The sequence below is a fragment of the Oryzias latipes genome, chromosome 6 (assembly GCF_002234675.1).
Source record: "Oryzias latipes chromosome 6, ASM223467v1".
NCBI lineage: Eukaryota > Metazoa > Chordata > Actinopteri > Beloniformes > Adrianichthyidae > Oryzias > Oryzias latipes.
The window spans coordinates 20,952,216-20,967,451 of NC_019864.2; the positions used below are offsets into that span (position 1 = coordinate 20,952,216).

Sequence of the window (15,236 nt, forward strand, 5' to 3'; positions counted from 1 at the left end):
CAAACTATATTATTTCAGTAGATGGGGGGGGGGGGGTCTCATGCTTTGCACAATTTAAAGCAATTTACAACAAAAACAAAGACACGGAGAATCAAGAAAGACAGACTAATGCAGATGCCATGCTTCTTTTTTAATTGTACCATAAAACAATATGTAAAATTATAATGAACAGATGTACAAGTAATAGAGAATTAGGATAAACTAAACACAGACAGGCACACAGAGGACACTGAAAGTGCTCATAAACTTTATAGGTCATAAAACCATTTCCTCAATGAGACAAGACGCAAAACGTAAAAAAAATAAAAAGATTAGCACACAAAATGAGACATATGAGAATCGCAAGTAAACAAAATATTTCAGTATGATGATGTTTTAAACCTGTGCTGTGATTCAGAAGCAGCTTCACTCATTCTAAATCATAAAGTTAATTCTATCAGGGACTGGCACCCTTTTCTGGGGAGCCTACAGAAGTGCAACAAAATATGGTTTCCACTGTTTCAACTGAGTTGTGTTGCTGAAAATAGTTTAAACTTATGAAATAAAACAGTACATCTCACTTTTTTTTTCATGGTCAAGTGAGATATAATATATCTTCATTTTTACAGAAAAAACACAAAAATAAAGGCTACCAACAGTTTGGACATTAACATTTCTCAGACACAGGTAATCAACCAAAACATTCATAGTCATCTTTCACAGAATAAGTTAAAGCCTATAAACCTAAATTTGGAAATTCAAACAAATTTAGCAACCAACATTTTATATCAGCTTTTATCCCACTCAGTCAAAGGGGGAAACAAAACTCTCTTCCTGAACTCCATTACATCTCAAAGGTCTCTCCTTGTTTATCCTATAATGTAGAAAAATACATAATATTTAAAATAAAACAAACACAGGTCATCACAGTGGTCCTAGTCTTCTGCAAGTCAGGCATCATTTCCAATCCTCACACTTTGTACTTTTCCTTGGCTCGATCATTCAGTATGCAGATGTGCTGTGGAGAACACAGAATTATGATGTGATGCACCAAAAAAAAAAAAAAAAACAACTTTGTCATTAGATCATTTTAAGAATTAACATGCATTCTTACAATAATAAAAGCTGCCAATACAGGACAAGGGTTCTGTCCTCTTTCCTTTTTTACTTCTACCCTTCCTCTCCTCTATTCTTGATCATAATTTATCATTTAGTTCTCCATGCCTCTGTCTGGTACAGTGCGATTCATGTATTGTCCCTCTTTTCCTCTCCCCTCCTGGGGAGTGGGAGTGCTTCCAGATTCCAGTTGGTTCATCCGTGCTCCAGTTCCTGACCGTTTACCTCGCCTTTGCTCGCGCTCCTACACCTGGCTGTGGATCCTGTCTCAGGCTCATCTCTGGCTCGTCACTGCTCTGTACCTGACCGAGTACCTCGCCTCTGCTCCTGCTCCTACACCTGGCTGTGGTTCCTGTCTCCGGCTCGACTCGCGCCTTTGACTGTCCCCACAACCACGGCTGGATGAAGCTCGTCTGCTGGACTTTTATATATGTAGTTGTAGATTTAGATAAGTTAATTCTTCTCTAAGAGTTCTGGTAAATCGCCTGTCCGTCCTGGGGGAGGATCCCTCCTTCATGTGGGCACCCCTGAGGTTTCTTCGTTTTTTCCGGAATCCAGTTTTTTTGGGAGTTTTTCCTTACCGCGAAGGGGGGTCTAAGGGCAGGGATGCCAGTATAGCTTAGTCAGTTTGTTAGTTCATTTTAGTATTTTCCTATTGAACTCTTTGTATTCGTGATCCTTTTGAATTCATGTTTTACTTCGAAGCCCATCGAGACGACTGTTGTTGTGATTTTGGGCTATACAAATAAAATTGAATTGAAATTGAATTGAATTGACAAAAAGTGATGCCATTAATGACAAAGAATGTACATACATGTTGTTCAAGTGCATGAAGCTCCTGTAACTATAATCTAATCACACTTACACTGAGATCTCTGAAGTATTCATTATAGTCCAAAGCGTAGCCCACCAGAAAAGCATCTGGAACCTCAAAGCCAATGTCTAAAATTCACACATAAATACAACTTATGTCAGTCATTTCAATTTAACGGTTTAATCATTTTACTGCTGCGTTTGTTTGTACGGAAACCTTGGGTTCCAAGAAAGGCATCAAGCAAATAAAATTGATTATTATTACAACATAGAAGCTGCAGAAATAGGTTCTAATGTATCTGTGAGAATATGCTTAAGTCTTCAAGTAAAAAATAAAAAGTTTCCATCAGTAGCTGCCCCTAAGTGAGAGAGATTTGCCAACCTAAAAGCGTCATATGCTCAGTCTTCATGAGCCAGAGATTATCAGGCATCCATTAGTACAAAAATGGCTAGGTCATAACACTTAGTGCTGATTTTATCAAAGTGAATGTTAATCGCCTTGCCAGATCTACGAAGCTCCAGAAACGCATGAGAGGGAAAGGCATTGTGGGGTTTACAGCTGTTAGAAATGAGCAAAAATGCACTCACAGTCTGGTCTATAGCCAGAGCTCCTCGGGGTCCTCTTCACTAGAAGGCTGAAAAATAATATTCAAAACAATGGTTGAGACACCAAACTAAAAGGAGCAGATTGGAGACACAACTACATAACTGCAGTCGAAAAGGTTTTTAGGGAGCTTTTTTTATTCTGTTGGTTAATGCAGTTAACCTAATGCCCTAATGCCTTAATGCATGCCGCTTTAAAGTTTAAAATCAGTTGCTGTAGAAATGATTTAGAGGTGACCATTTAAAAACAAAGCTTTAAAGACCCACTTCAATCTTCGTTTGATCTGTTGTAAAAGTTTCATACTTAAATGTCTTTTCATTATAATTAAGCCATTTTTAGCAACAAAAAAAAGCTGTCATTTTCTTAAAAAAACAGTTTCTGCGGAGCAGCAGGACTTCATCAGAAATTTGCCTCAGAGTTGTGGGCAGGACCACTGACATGGAGCAACCTTCCCCTTCTTGTTGCTGAGAGCTCTTTGTTTGCACTACACCCTCTCCCACTAGCTCACAGCCCCTCCCAACCCAACATTCCCGGTGCATCAAAAATGGCGAGTAATATTAGAGCTTTCCAGCCGTACAGTTTTGAGCCAGGACGAGGACAATAAAGATGCACGTGGATCTAGTCGTCTACAAGCGGATGCATCAGAATAGAGCAGAGCAGGAAGCTTACGGCCCGCCAATTGTTGCTTCTTTGTCACAACGAAAGCTTTTTCAAACGGCGTTTTTTTTTTTGCTTCTGATTCAAGATGTAACCCTTGTGCTATCTTAGATGACCCCAACCTTACATTGACGTGTTCTTCCTACCATGACAAAGGTGGATAAAGGTGGGAAGATTTCATGTCATCCATGGACACCAGTGAAGATCACAAATCATTGAAGAAAAAAGGTTCAGCGCACTGTCTAGTGGGTCTAGATGACCCAACTAGCTTAAAATGCAATTTTAAGCTAATTTTCTTTATACACGTCTTCTATCATCAGAAAAAAGCCACAAGAACATGTTAAAAACACCAACAACACAATTTTCATTGGAATGGGTCTTTAAAGGTCAAAACCACAAGAATTTGTTTGAGAAAATGTGAAGATTTAAGACTTTTTAAAGCAGAAACTATAGCAGTATCTTGCAAAACCTCTGTAAGAACATGAACTTCTGAATGCTTTAGCAGCTAAACATTTTACAGTGTACAGGATTTTCTTTTTCTACAAAGTTAAGACATTTAGTTTTAAAAAGCAGAGGATTATGCAGCAAACTACTTGTCAAAGGGAGCCTGCACTCACCGGGTGTGCGTCCCGTTTTAGCTAGCTATCAGGAATACATCAGAGAAATAGCCTCTACCTCCGCAGTGCAGTTTTTAGTGCAGCAGATTAACTCTTAAGCTGCTCCAGCCCTCTGTCACATTACATCTCTAATTCAGTCCCTAAGAACAGTGTCCATTAGCTAAGAGCACTTTCTGATGCATTGTCCCTGAAAACCTATCAGCCAGTTAAAGTTCGGGGGTCGCAGCCTACCTCACAACTTTTACCATTTTGGGATGACATTCACCCAGCAGGGACAGCAGCGTCTGCATCGTCCTCCCTGTCTCCACGATATCCTGCAAACCGAACAGGAAGTGCTTACATGAACACCCTTGGAAACAGAGAGACAGTTCACTAACCTGGCATAGTATTTCATGAATTTTTGACAGTAAGATAAAGTTCCCTTACCTCTACAATCAAAACATTCTATGGAAAAAATATCATAGTTAGTGAAGAAGGTTATACTTGACATTTAGAGTATTTTTAGCTCATTAGCAGACTGACCTTGCCCCGGAGGTTTGACAGCTCATCCCCTCCTATGACTTTGACACTGTTGGTTGACTCATCATTCTATGAAGAACAAACCAGATCAGTCACCGTTGGAACTGCATTTCTAAACTAGAGAAGCACAATAGACTCAAACACTGCAGAATCAGTGTGTAGTTGAAGACCCACTCCGATGAAAATGGTGTTTTTGCTGTTTTTAACGTGTTACGTATATTGAGAAAATTAAGCATAAAATTGCATTTTTGAGTATTTCCCCTCATTAAAAATCGCTGTAAACCTGGCTCAAAACTGTACGGCTGGATAGCTCCGATATTGTTCGATATTTTTGTTGCACAGGTAATGTTGGGGTTGTAAGGGGCTGTAAGCTAACAGCAGAGCGTGTGAAAGGAGAGCTCTCAGTAACAGGGAGGGGTAGGGGTGTGTGTTTGCTCTGCACCAAGGGCCCTGCCCAAAACTCACAGGCAAATTTCTAATGTACTAATGCCGCTCTGGAGAAAATATGTACTAGAGAAGAAGTTTTCATCTCACTATTTTCTTACTTGCTGATTTTTTTGGTTCCACTAAAATAACCAAATAAGGAAACTTTTGGTTTTGTCATTTATGTGGTTTCCTTCAACATATAATAGAGTGATGCAAGATGAATGATGAAGTAAGGAACGTCAAAGCTTCTTAAGCACGGCAACATTATGGCTTGCAGTGGGCAGAGCAATTATTCCTTCTGCAAAAGATTTGCATATAAATGCAACATTTAAAAAGATTCCCAAATGAAATCACTAAGCAAATGAGTTTGAAGAGTTTGGCACAAGTGGTGTGTGTTTTGTTTTAACTCAGCACACGTTGGCTTTTTAGAGAAATAAATAGGAAAAGGCAGCTTACGCAGTAGCTCTTCACTCTAATGAAATCCACCGTGAGCGGGACTGATTTATCACTATTTTGGTTGAGTGCTTTGATGTAGTCCAGAAGGTCTGCGAAGAACTTGTAGCCCCCTTTCAGCACACACAGAGCAACGATGTGGTGGCCCCCCATGTCTTGAATTATGTCCCGGGCCAAACGCTCTGTCCTGCAGAAGAAAGCCACACATGAATCATGACAGGGAAACTTTAAAAACAAACAAATAGTTGTCAAAGTCTCACTCTGATCATCCTTTGATCTATTGTAAAAGGTTGAACTGGTGGTCTTTTAATTATGATTATGCTGTTTTTAGCCAAATGTAAAAAACAAAAACAAAAACTGTTGTTTTACGTAAACATGGTTTCTGCAGCGGTTCATTTGAAATTTGCCTCTGAGTTGTGGGTGCAACTTTTAAGTTGTAAGTAAGCCTGCCCTCATTTTCCATCATCCCCTTGTTCACATGCTCTCCCACTACTTTACAGTCCCTCACCACCCTGACTAAACATCAATGGTGCAACTAAAATGTCGAGGAATATCAAAGCTACAGGCTTGAGCCAGATGCCAGCTCAGGCAAGGAAAACGAAGACATACATAGATCTATTTATCTGCAAGTGGATGCATCAGAATGGAGCGCAGCAGGTAGTTTGTGGCTTGCACCCCCCCCATGTGCTCTAGATTCACAACTATAAAAAATTGCTCAGAAATGCAGCTTAAGCTTAATTCTTCATATATGTCTTCCATGATGAGAAGAAAAAATGCTACAAGAACATGTTAAAAACACCAAAAAGGCTTTTTGATTGGAGTTTTGCCGTAACAAAACTGCTTATCTTGCTTTTTTTCTTAAACATCAACATCTACAACATCATCATCATCATCATCACATGCACTTGCAGACTAAACTGTCATATCGCTCAACTGTTCCTTCACCCACGTATTTGCTGGGGGGAACATTTGGTGGATAGTGTGCAGTATGACCTGGTTAGAAGGAGACAGGTGTGGAACGTCTCACCTGTCCATGATGAGCCCATGAGGGATGATCACCTTGTCCAAGTCGTTTTCATAATGTCTGGGGATGCAGAACAGATCCAGCTCGTGCCCTTTCTCGTCGTCGGCTATCTGAAACAACAACGGTACATATTTATGTCTGAGGCATGCACGTGACACCCCGGTAAACGCGCGTTTCAGCGCCTCTTCACCCCGCGTTCACTGAAGGCCTGCAGAGAACCACACCCTGACAAGTGGGGAAGTTCTCCAAACGTGGCTCGCGCGCGGCGGTTCGGCTGAGCGCCTCACCTGCAGATAGGAAGCCATGTTCGCGCGCGCGCGGCGGTCCTCCGTTGCGTTCAGCTGCGGGGACTTTTCTGAAGAGTCATGCTCCTCCAGCCTCGAGGCGGGGGTTCGCGCTGCACGCCAAACTCCGCCGGGGTTTTAAGCCCTTTACGTCAGAATCCAGTTTACCTTGGCAGTAATCTCATTTGTCCGACACATCAAATCTTAAACGTGCAGCGATGGTTCCTTACGCCACCCGCCCGCCTCTCCCTCTCTCGTCTATTTTTTTAGGACAGGCTGGATGACGCAGTTTTTAATCTGACATTTATGAAGCTTCGTGCCGTAATCTGACGTTGAGAAACCGGAAAAAAACAAAGAAATTATACTCTTTCATTTAAAGTTTGACTCGAACTTGAAGCGAAATGTGTTTGGGTAATTGGGATTAAAATACAAAAGTCCGAAAAAAACCTAAACCTGATGCATGCCAAATGTTTGTCTATGCGCTGGGTCTGCGCAGTTAAATTTAACCGGCACATTCTGGTGGGAATCGAATGCAAAGCTAACAAATATTTTAAAAATGGTTTTAATCGCTTTTTTGTTTGTTTTTTTTGTTAAAAAACAGGACAGAATAAAACATTAGTTTCTAAAATAAAGCAGAAAAAATCACAACAAACCTATTTCAATGTATGAAATATTTTTTGGTAGTAGTATCATGGTATGGGATTGATTTAAATCATCTGATCATTTCTTTATTTAAAGTGTAGTGAATCAAGCTTTTTCAGAGGCTGTTTTAAATAGCTTGTACATGTGATGTGGAACCTACTACAGCAAACAAGCTCCCTGCTCCGCTCCATTCTGATGGATCCACTAGTAGCTGACTATATCCCTGAACGTCTTCAATTTCTTCACATGAGGTGTGCAGCTGGATGGCTCCAATATTGCTCATTTTACCATATTTGGTGAACCGGTAATGTTGAGGATGTGAGGTACTGTAAACTAGGGGACCATATGTAAACAAAGGGATGATGGGAAATGAGGGCAGGCTTACTCTGCGCCAACATTTCCACCTGCAATTCAAGGTGAATTTCTGATGAACTGCCGCCCTATGCAGAAACTGTCCTAGAAAATACTGAATTTTTATTTTGGCCAAAAACAGCATAATCATTAAGAAAAGACCAGTGGGAATGCTTTAAAATAGATCAAAACAAAACAATACATTGTCAACAAAAAAAGCAAATTGAGTAAGAATGTCCCCTAAATAAATATTATGGTAAAACCAGACCAATTATAAAAACACTTTGGTTTTCTCCTAAGATTAAAGAGACAGCATTGCTAATCAACAGCTCTGGGACATACTCAAATACTTAAGTAAAAGTTAAAACAGCTAATTTTCAAGATTTAGTACCTTTTCCAGTGTAACTTTATTTATTCACACTGGTTATTTTAAAATGCAAGAGTATTTCTGAATAGAATTTAGAAATTGCACAAAAAGCTAAATGTTTTAAATATATGCATAAATGTTATTTATTCAGGGCTGCACGGTGGCGCAGTGTTTACCACGCTCTTGCCTCACAGCAAGAAGGCCTCCGGTTCAAGTCCCGGCTGGGGGACATGAAAAACACATCAATGGGGACTTTTCTGTGTGGAGTTTGCATGTTGTCCCCGTGTATGCGTGGGTTCTCCGGCTTCTTCCCACTGTCCAAAAACATGCTTCATGTTTAGCATTTAGAGTGACCAACATTAATTGGTCACTCCAAATTGTCCATAGGTGTGAGAGTGAATGGGTGTGTGTTTGTGGACATTCTACCCTGCGACAGACAGGCGAACTGTCTATCCCTGCCTTCGCCCACAAGTGGCCGGGATAGGCTCCGGCAGCCCCGTGACCCCGAAAGGGAAAAAACGGTTAATAAAATGAATGAATGTTATTTATTCATGGGGTTCCAAGTTTCCTCATTGATTCTCACATCATAATACATAACCTTCATTCTCCAACTGTTCACCTAAGACGTCAACCACCTTTCATTGATAAAATAAATAACAATAAAACACTACGTTCACCTATGAATGTCTTTAGATCTCCCATCCAGGCATGTTTATTTGTGAAGATAAAATAAGAACAATGGAAACTGCAAAAACAAACCAGCGTTTAATGTGATCATAGTTTAATGAGTAATACGGAAACATTTGTCCTCCCATTTTACAAAAAGAGCATCACGGCGTCTGGAAACACCAAGAGCATGGCAATTATGAAAAACAGCAAAAACATGTTCCCACAGTCCAGAATACTCGAGAACAACCATCATTCTCTCCAGGAGAGAACAGTCCATGAGGGCCATCAGTTACCATGTGGTCAAATCTCAAATATCAGCTCCCTGAATGCAGGTCTACTTATAGACAGAGACCCACATACTGAGGACAGAAAGTGGAGCACCATCCAGAGGAAGATGGTGCAGTATGAGAAAGGACCACAGAGGAGGAGCACTCATTTCTTCTTCTTCTCATCTTTTTTGGCGCCATCTGGTTTGTCTTTCTCGTCTTTCTTTTCCTTCTCATCCTTCTTCTCTTTTTTGCCGTCGTCCTTCTCCTGCCCTTCTTTCTTTTCTGCGTCTCGGTTGGAAATCTTGTTGTTGATCAGATTGTGCAGAGCCACCACGGAGCGGATGAGCGAGGCCAGGTACACCACCAGCATTTGGTCATTCGTCTTCAAGTAGAAGGCTTTTGTGAACTCCTGCAACAAACATAGGTGGTTTTCAGGAAACAGCAGCAGTTACAAGACTATTGTCAACATCTATTACTTTTTAGACCATCAAACAACTTTTTTTGATTCAAATAATGTCAGCTGACCAGGAAGTTGCAATATCGTATACTTTAAATCCCTTTTTTTTCTTATTTTTAGAAGAAAACAAAGTATACTGGTAAATATGTCTGATAAACAACCTTTTTCTAAAGTTTCACTTTAGATTTGTTTTTACAGGTTTGGAAAATAGGGCTCCTCCGAAAAAACAGGATATGCGTCTACAAAATAGACAAAGACAAGTTTTAAATAAACTATGTTTCTTTCATCCAGCTCCCCCCTTCTCCCAGAAGTCCAGTGGTTGAGTGTCTGTGGCCTTTGACATGCAAATCAACTGACAGATAATAGTTTTATACATTTACATTCAAAGGAAAAAACAATACTGCTTTAGTGAATCGATTACCTTTTCATGTCATTTATGAAACCAAATGTGAGCCTGATAAATATGTTCTGTTGCTTTTTATGCAATGTGTAAGGTAGAAAAAGAAAAAACAGATAAACACAATTTGCACATTTGCAAATATAAACAAATGCACACAAAACCATCAGTCAGGTGGAGGTGGAACCCTTTTTCCTAAAAATGTAATTAACACACAAATGTGAATACGATCCATGACGGAAACGTATTATTTTCACAACTTTGACTTTCAAGAGCAACTGAAATTCATTTTGGAGACATTTCCACATAAATCTCATCTTTAAGTAAGATTTGGCTCGACTGCAGTCAGAGACAAATCCCCATCCGACAAGAAGAAGCATAAATGGACGTCGGTCAGTAAACCACAAATGACTTACCAGCAGATTTACATCTGGCAGCAGGTTGAACACGTCCTGCAGCTGATAGATGATCTGATGGTTGATGGGGAGTTTGCCTGCAGCCACCCTCTCGAGGTAAGAGCGAATATCCAGCAACTTGGAGTTCAGCCCCTTTAGGCCATGAACCTGGTTTGTGATGCGCTGCGACAGCGTCCCGACAGTTGTGTCCTTAATGTCTCTGCAGTCAAGATGAGAAATCAATGAGGATAGGATTTACATCTATGGGTTTAACACAGCAGGCACAAAGTTCTCTCAGTTCTTTACATCAGTGGCCCCCAGCCTTTTTCAGGCCACAGATTGGTTTAATGTCGGAATATTTTCACGGACTAGCCTGTAGAGGCTGAAGAGAGTGCCTTAACCTTTTGAGGGTAAAGTTGATCTTCATCCTATGCAAAATATTTGCAGCATTTTTAATCCTGCAGGAACCATTAAAGTGTGATTCATTAAAGTTTCCCTTAACCCATAATTTTCAAAGTGGGACCTAGAAAAATCCAACACCAACTTTGGCCTCTTGTGACTTTTAAAGGTGTGATGAATAAATACAAAAAAATAAGTCACTAAAACTGGCATTTCATAAAATTTAATTTAAAAAACATGAATCCACCATTTGATTGACTTAGGAGAATCCTCATAACATTACACAGCCAGTTTCTGAATATTATGCTTCATTATTATGGTGTGTAACAAGTGTTGCAATAAATCCATGTTTAGAGTAAACACTACTAATATTTATCTGTTAAATTGGATTTCCTTTAATGTTTGAAGTCAAAAGCTGTGCTTTTATTTCCTCGGCGACTCTTTTCTGGGGGAAAAAGTCCAGGTAGTTTGGTTTTTGTTAACTTTGCTGTATTAAGGGTTTTAATTTAGCATCAGCAAAGCCATTTTGAGTGACTTGACGTGTCAAAAATGAGTCAGATGTGGTGGACAGAATCCAGTAGTTTTTCAAAATAAATCTTCCTTCAGAATCAGATTATAAATAAAAACTGAAAAATGTAGATCATGTACCAACTGTAACTACAGATCAGTACCAGTTTGCAGCCTGGAGGGGGTTGTGGACCACTTTTTTTACATCAAGTGTGTATAAAAAGCAGATTTCTTATTCTTCCAATCAATAAACTGGTTTAGATTCATATTAATGTAGTGTGCAAAACAAGTTTTTGGTACCTGAGCAAGTGCTCTACTCCAACCTCTTCCGCTTCTTCAGCTCCAATCTCACTGGTGACGTGTTCAAAGGTCTTTGATGTTGGTGTGCCATCCTAAAAGCAAACAATTAAACCTCATATCTGACATGAAATTTATTTTAAACTCAGGATTTCCTTTCAAATCCTCAAAGTTTTCCCTTACATCGTGTATTTCCTCCACAGAGATGTACGCCTCAGTAGGCAAACCAAGATCTTTGGGCTTCACATCTATAATGACCAACACCTATGGGACAAAGACAAGCAAAGTCATGAAAATTCGAAACTTTTTTTTTAGTCAGTGATGTTCGAATGCACACGCTCCAGAAACAAAGAATTACATACCGAGTTGTTACAGTAGCGCTTGATGAGCTCATTGATAGCTATGTCATTCTTATGAAGTTTGGGTCCTGTGTGGTACCATCCCACTATTCTTTCTCGAGCTGGAAAAAAAAAAGACGAAAAAAAGCAGTGAGTCCCACACAGACTTAAATCCAGAATTGCAATTTTAAGACCAATCAATCAAGTGTTCTAAAAAGAGCCAGAGCCTTACCATTAACCTTCTTAAACATGCCATACATGTTCTCCAAATAGTCATGATCCAGGAACCACACAGAGTCATCTTTGTCATCCTCATCAAATGGCACTGAAAAGAATCGACAACAATAAGCCACACATCGTTTGAAACGGCAGAGTACCTCTCCAATGATGGTGTTTAAATGTAGTTACAGTCCATCATTCTCATGATAGTTTGAAAATGCAAACAAAACTAGAATGAATTCAACTAAAATGAAACTGTTTTTCTAAGGAGAAAAAAGATAGAAGTTGTGTATTCTCATTTCACCACATCCATATCAATGTTTACTAACAGTTTCCAACATTCATAATTAAATATCTGGCACTACTAAGTGTTACAGTAGCAGTAATGCTACATTGGGATGGTTACTTTTCCTTAAAAAAAATAAAAAATCTTCATGACATCCATACTGTTATGGTGTAGTATTTATATGCTTAAAAGTGCAGCAGAACTTTAACAGTAAAATCCCATCATTTTTCAAAATATTAACAGACTTATGTTTGAAAAATAAAAACAAACACATTTCCTTCATTTTGTATAGGGACACAGCCTCAAAGGGCTAATAATTATAAAGCATTTGATAGATTCATGCATAAAATACAGGACATCAATTATGATGTAATTGAGTATACAAGGAGCATGTATTTCTTCTGAACTACATGTTCAGCGTATACTTTAGTATTCAGTTACTTTTTTAGAAAAAAGATAAACCTACACAGGATTTACTCACCTGCAAAGCTGTTGGAGACGTCAAGAACTTTTTTATGCCAAGACCCGAGAAGAACACCAACCACTCGTTTCTGATTTCCAACTTTTCCTATCCTGGATGTCAAATCAACCAAATCAATCAATCAAAACTTATTTTTTGTGCGTTGAAACACTCAATAACAAATGCAAATCATTGTCAATAAAAGTCCCCCCAGCCCTACTAATTAAACAAAAGAATGTTACCAGACTGATAGGTAATACTCAATATTTATGTTAATATTTATTTTAGACACAATTTAACCTCACTGCTTTCAAAAAGCTAACTAGCACATACATCAATGCATTCATTTTCAATGGGGCTCTGACTCAGCAGGGCTAACGTTAGCATAGCTTCATTGCAACACTATTTTACTGTCCTTCTTGCCTTCGAGTTCTAAAAGAGAATGAACCAAACCAATCAGATTACATACCTGTTAAAATGATCAACCACGCTGAGAAGCACAAGCGGGTGTACAACCACATTTTCCACCGCTAACTCTGGCATTTTCACCACGTAATTTAACAGAACACCGCCAGTACACAAACGAGAGCTGCGCTTCACTTCCGGTTGTGTCTGACGTATTTCCGTTTCACTCAACGACAAAAAGGAAATGCAACCAGCTCGTCCTGGTTGAAATATTAAAAGGATAAATTACCGTGTCTACATCTGTTATGCAGTTTGTGTATTTTCTTTACATTAATCTAAAAAAATAATCTCTTGATTTGGAGAAAACGCAATATTAATTCTTAAAATTCATGTAATAATTTACATTCAGAGCGGTTTGCTTTTAGGCCATTGGCTTCCGTTAAATTATTATATATAAAAAATAAAAAATATATAAAAATTTCTCAGTAAAAGTTTGATTTTTTTGCAATTAAAACCACAAATCACGTTGGAATCAACTTAATTCTACATAATCTGCATTTTGGGGGTGAGACTCAGGCCTCAGGTGAATTATTTCTTTTCTGGTTATAATAATGAAAATAAATTGTGTAAACATTTTTTACATTTTTGCCCAACAGAATTATTGCACATTATGGTCTCAATAATAAGTTTTATTAAGGTTTTGTTTGTAAATATAAGGGCAAAAGAACATGTACACATTTAAATTTCTTCTCCTTGTTTGAATTGTTTGGACTCCAATTAGAATTAAAGTTACGCAAGAGATTTACAGTGACTTCAAACTGATATTATTCAAGGTATTCTGATTTAACTCATTGTTTCCAAAAGTGAGCTATATTTAGGACTTCTTCACAAGCTATGATGCCGAAGAACTTGATACCAGTTGGACCCACAGAATGACTTTGTCTTTTGCATGTTCTTGAATAAAACTGAAGTTTATGGTTTCAAAAGGTTAACTTGACCCTGTTGAGTAAATCATAAACACAAACAATTTCTGTCACCAGCAACTTCACACTTCTGTCTGTTATGTTTTCACTGGTGTTCAAGATGTATCTTAACCTTTTGTGTCCTTAAAAACATCACCTCTGTCATTTTCATCATCATAAACTTGTGTAAATAACTTTAATAATAATAATAAATACTTTTTTCCATGCTGCCACTATGTCACGAGAAAAACATTTGTTCTTTGTAAAATGGATGCACAGGTTTAAATGTATGTCTTACTGTACAGAACTACATCCAAATAGCATAAGTGTGAAATAATGTCACTTCAGTTTTCAGTACCTTTGTCAGGTTTCCCATTAAACTGATGTGTCTGATAAATATGGACTCCATAAATAAAATGTGTGAAGCCTTTTTAAGATTGTATTCATCATAAAATTGAGCAGAAATTGTTACATGAGAAAAGTTTTGGTGGTTTTTAATATAGTTAAATATAATATTATTAAAAAGTTCAAATGAAAATAGATGGCTAAAGTTGGTTTGTTTTCACATTTTTTTAGTCTCTTCAAAATAAAGTGCAACAATTTTTTTTATTTAATGGCTAAATGCAAGTAGTGTTTTGTAGCAAATAAAGTAGCGTAATTACATCTTTTTATTTGTTTAATGTTTCTTCATTTTATTTCTGAGAAAAAAAATCATTGTAGTTTTCTGTTTTTTTAATTGATATTTCTTTTTTTTTTAAAGCCTATTCAGTAAATCAATAGATACTCCATGCTGCATTGTCTGTTTGGTTTTTGTACAAAGTAGTTTCTAGAGATTTAGTTGCTTTTTCTACTTGGCATAAAAAGTAAACAAACAAAAAAAACATGGATAGATTGCAAAAAAAAAGTTAAAATATAAAATCATAACCTTACAGAAAATAATCAGACTTGAACAACTAATATTATGCTAAAAGTAATTGTCCCACAGCTTTTCCTTATAATTCTAGTCAAATTTGTGCAGTGGAAACAGTTAATTATTGTCAAATAGTTATTAGATGACGCACAATGTTCTATATAAAAGATTTGTTTCCTGTACTCAAAGCTAATTTAAAAAAGTGCAGTCCTTTATTTTTGGTTGATAAGGTTCATGGGAGTTTACTGTAACTTCAGGACACTGATGTGAGTAAGTTCTGAGATGTTTATTATTATATTCTTTTAATATTATTATCTATTATTCTATAGTCTAATACAACGACATGTACATGACCCCAACTTTTCAAGAACCATGTGTCTGTTAATTCTGTGAGAAGTGGTCCGATGCACAACA

The 15,236-nt window shown here is 38.0% G+C and overlaps 2 protein-coding genes across 3 annotated transcripts; both read right to left on the reverse strand.

Moving 5' to 3' along the window:
• Positions 1–115: 115 nt before the first annotated feature.
• Positions 116–6,889, reverse strand: LOC101161553 (hypoxanthine-guanine phosphoribosyltransferase). 2 transcript variants are annotated; one of them, XM_020703689.2, is made up of 9 exons: positions 6,496–6,838; positions 6,212–6,318; positions 5,188–5,371; positions 4,309–4,374; positions 4,213–4,230; positions 4,018–4,100; positions 2,497–2,543; positions 1,961–2,037; positions 116–997 (listed from the first exon to the last, which is right to left on the reverse strand). In XM_020703689.2, the coding sequence occupies exons 1-9, from the start codon at positions 6,511–6,513 to the stop codon at positions 950–952; spliced, it is 648 nt and encodes a 215-aa protein (XP_020559348.1). In that variant the 5' UTR covers positions 6,514–6,838; the 3' UTR covers positions 116–949. The 2 variants fall into 2 exon arrangements, with proteins under 2 accessions (XP_020559348.1, XP_020559349.1); XM_020703690.2 differs by lacking the exon at positions 1,961–2,037 and having other exon boundaries at positions 6,496–6,889.
• A 1,647-nt stretch (positions 6,890–8,536) lies between these two features.
• psmd7 (proteasome 26S subunit, non-ATPase 7) lies at positions 8,537–13,168 on the reverse strand. Its single transcript, XM_004069696.3, has 8 exons — positions 13,015–13,168; positions 12,567–12,658; positions 11,813–11,905; positions 11,605–11,702; positions 11,426–11,506; positions 11,246–11,337; positions 10,061–10,259; positions 8,537–9,199 (listed from the first exon to the last, which is right to left on the reverse strand). The coding sequence occupies exons 1-8, from the start codon at positions 13,086–13,088 to the stop codon at positions 8,954–8,956; spliced, it is 975 nt and encodes a 324-aa protein (XP_004069744.1). The 5' UTR covers positions 13,089–13,168; the 3' UTR covers positions 8,537–8,953.
• Positions 13,169–15,236: the final 2,068 nt, after the last annotated feature.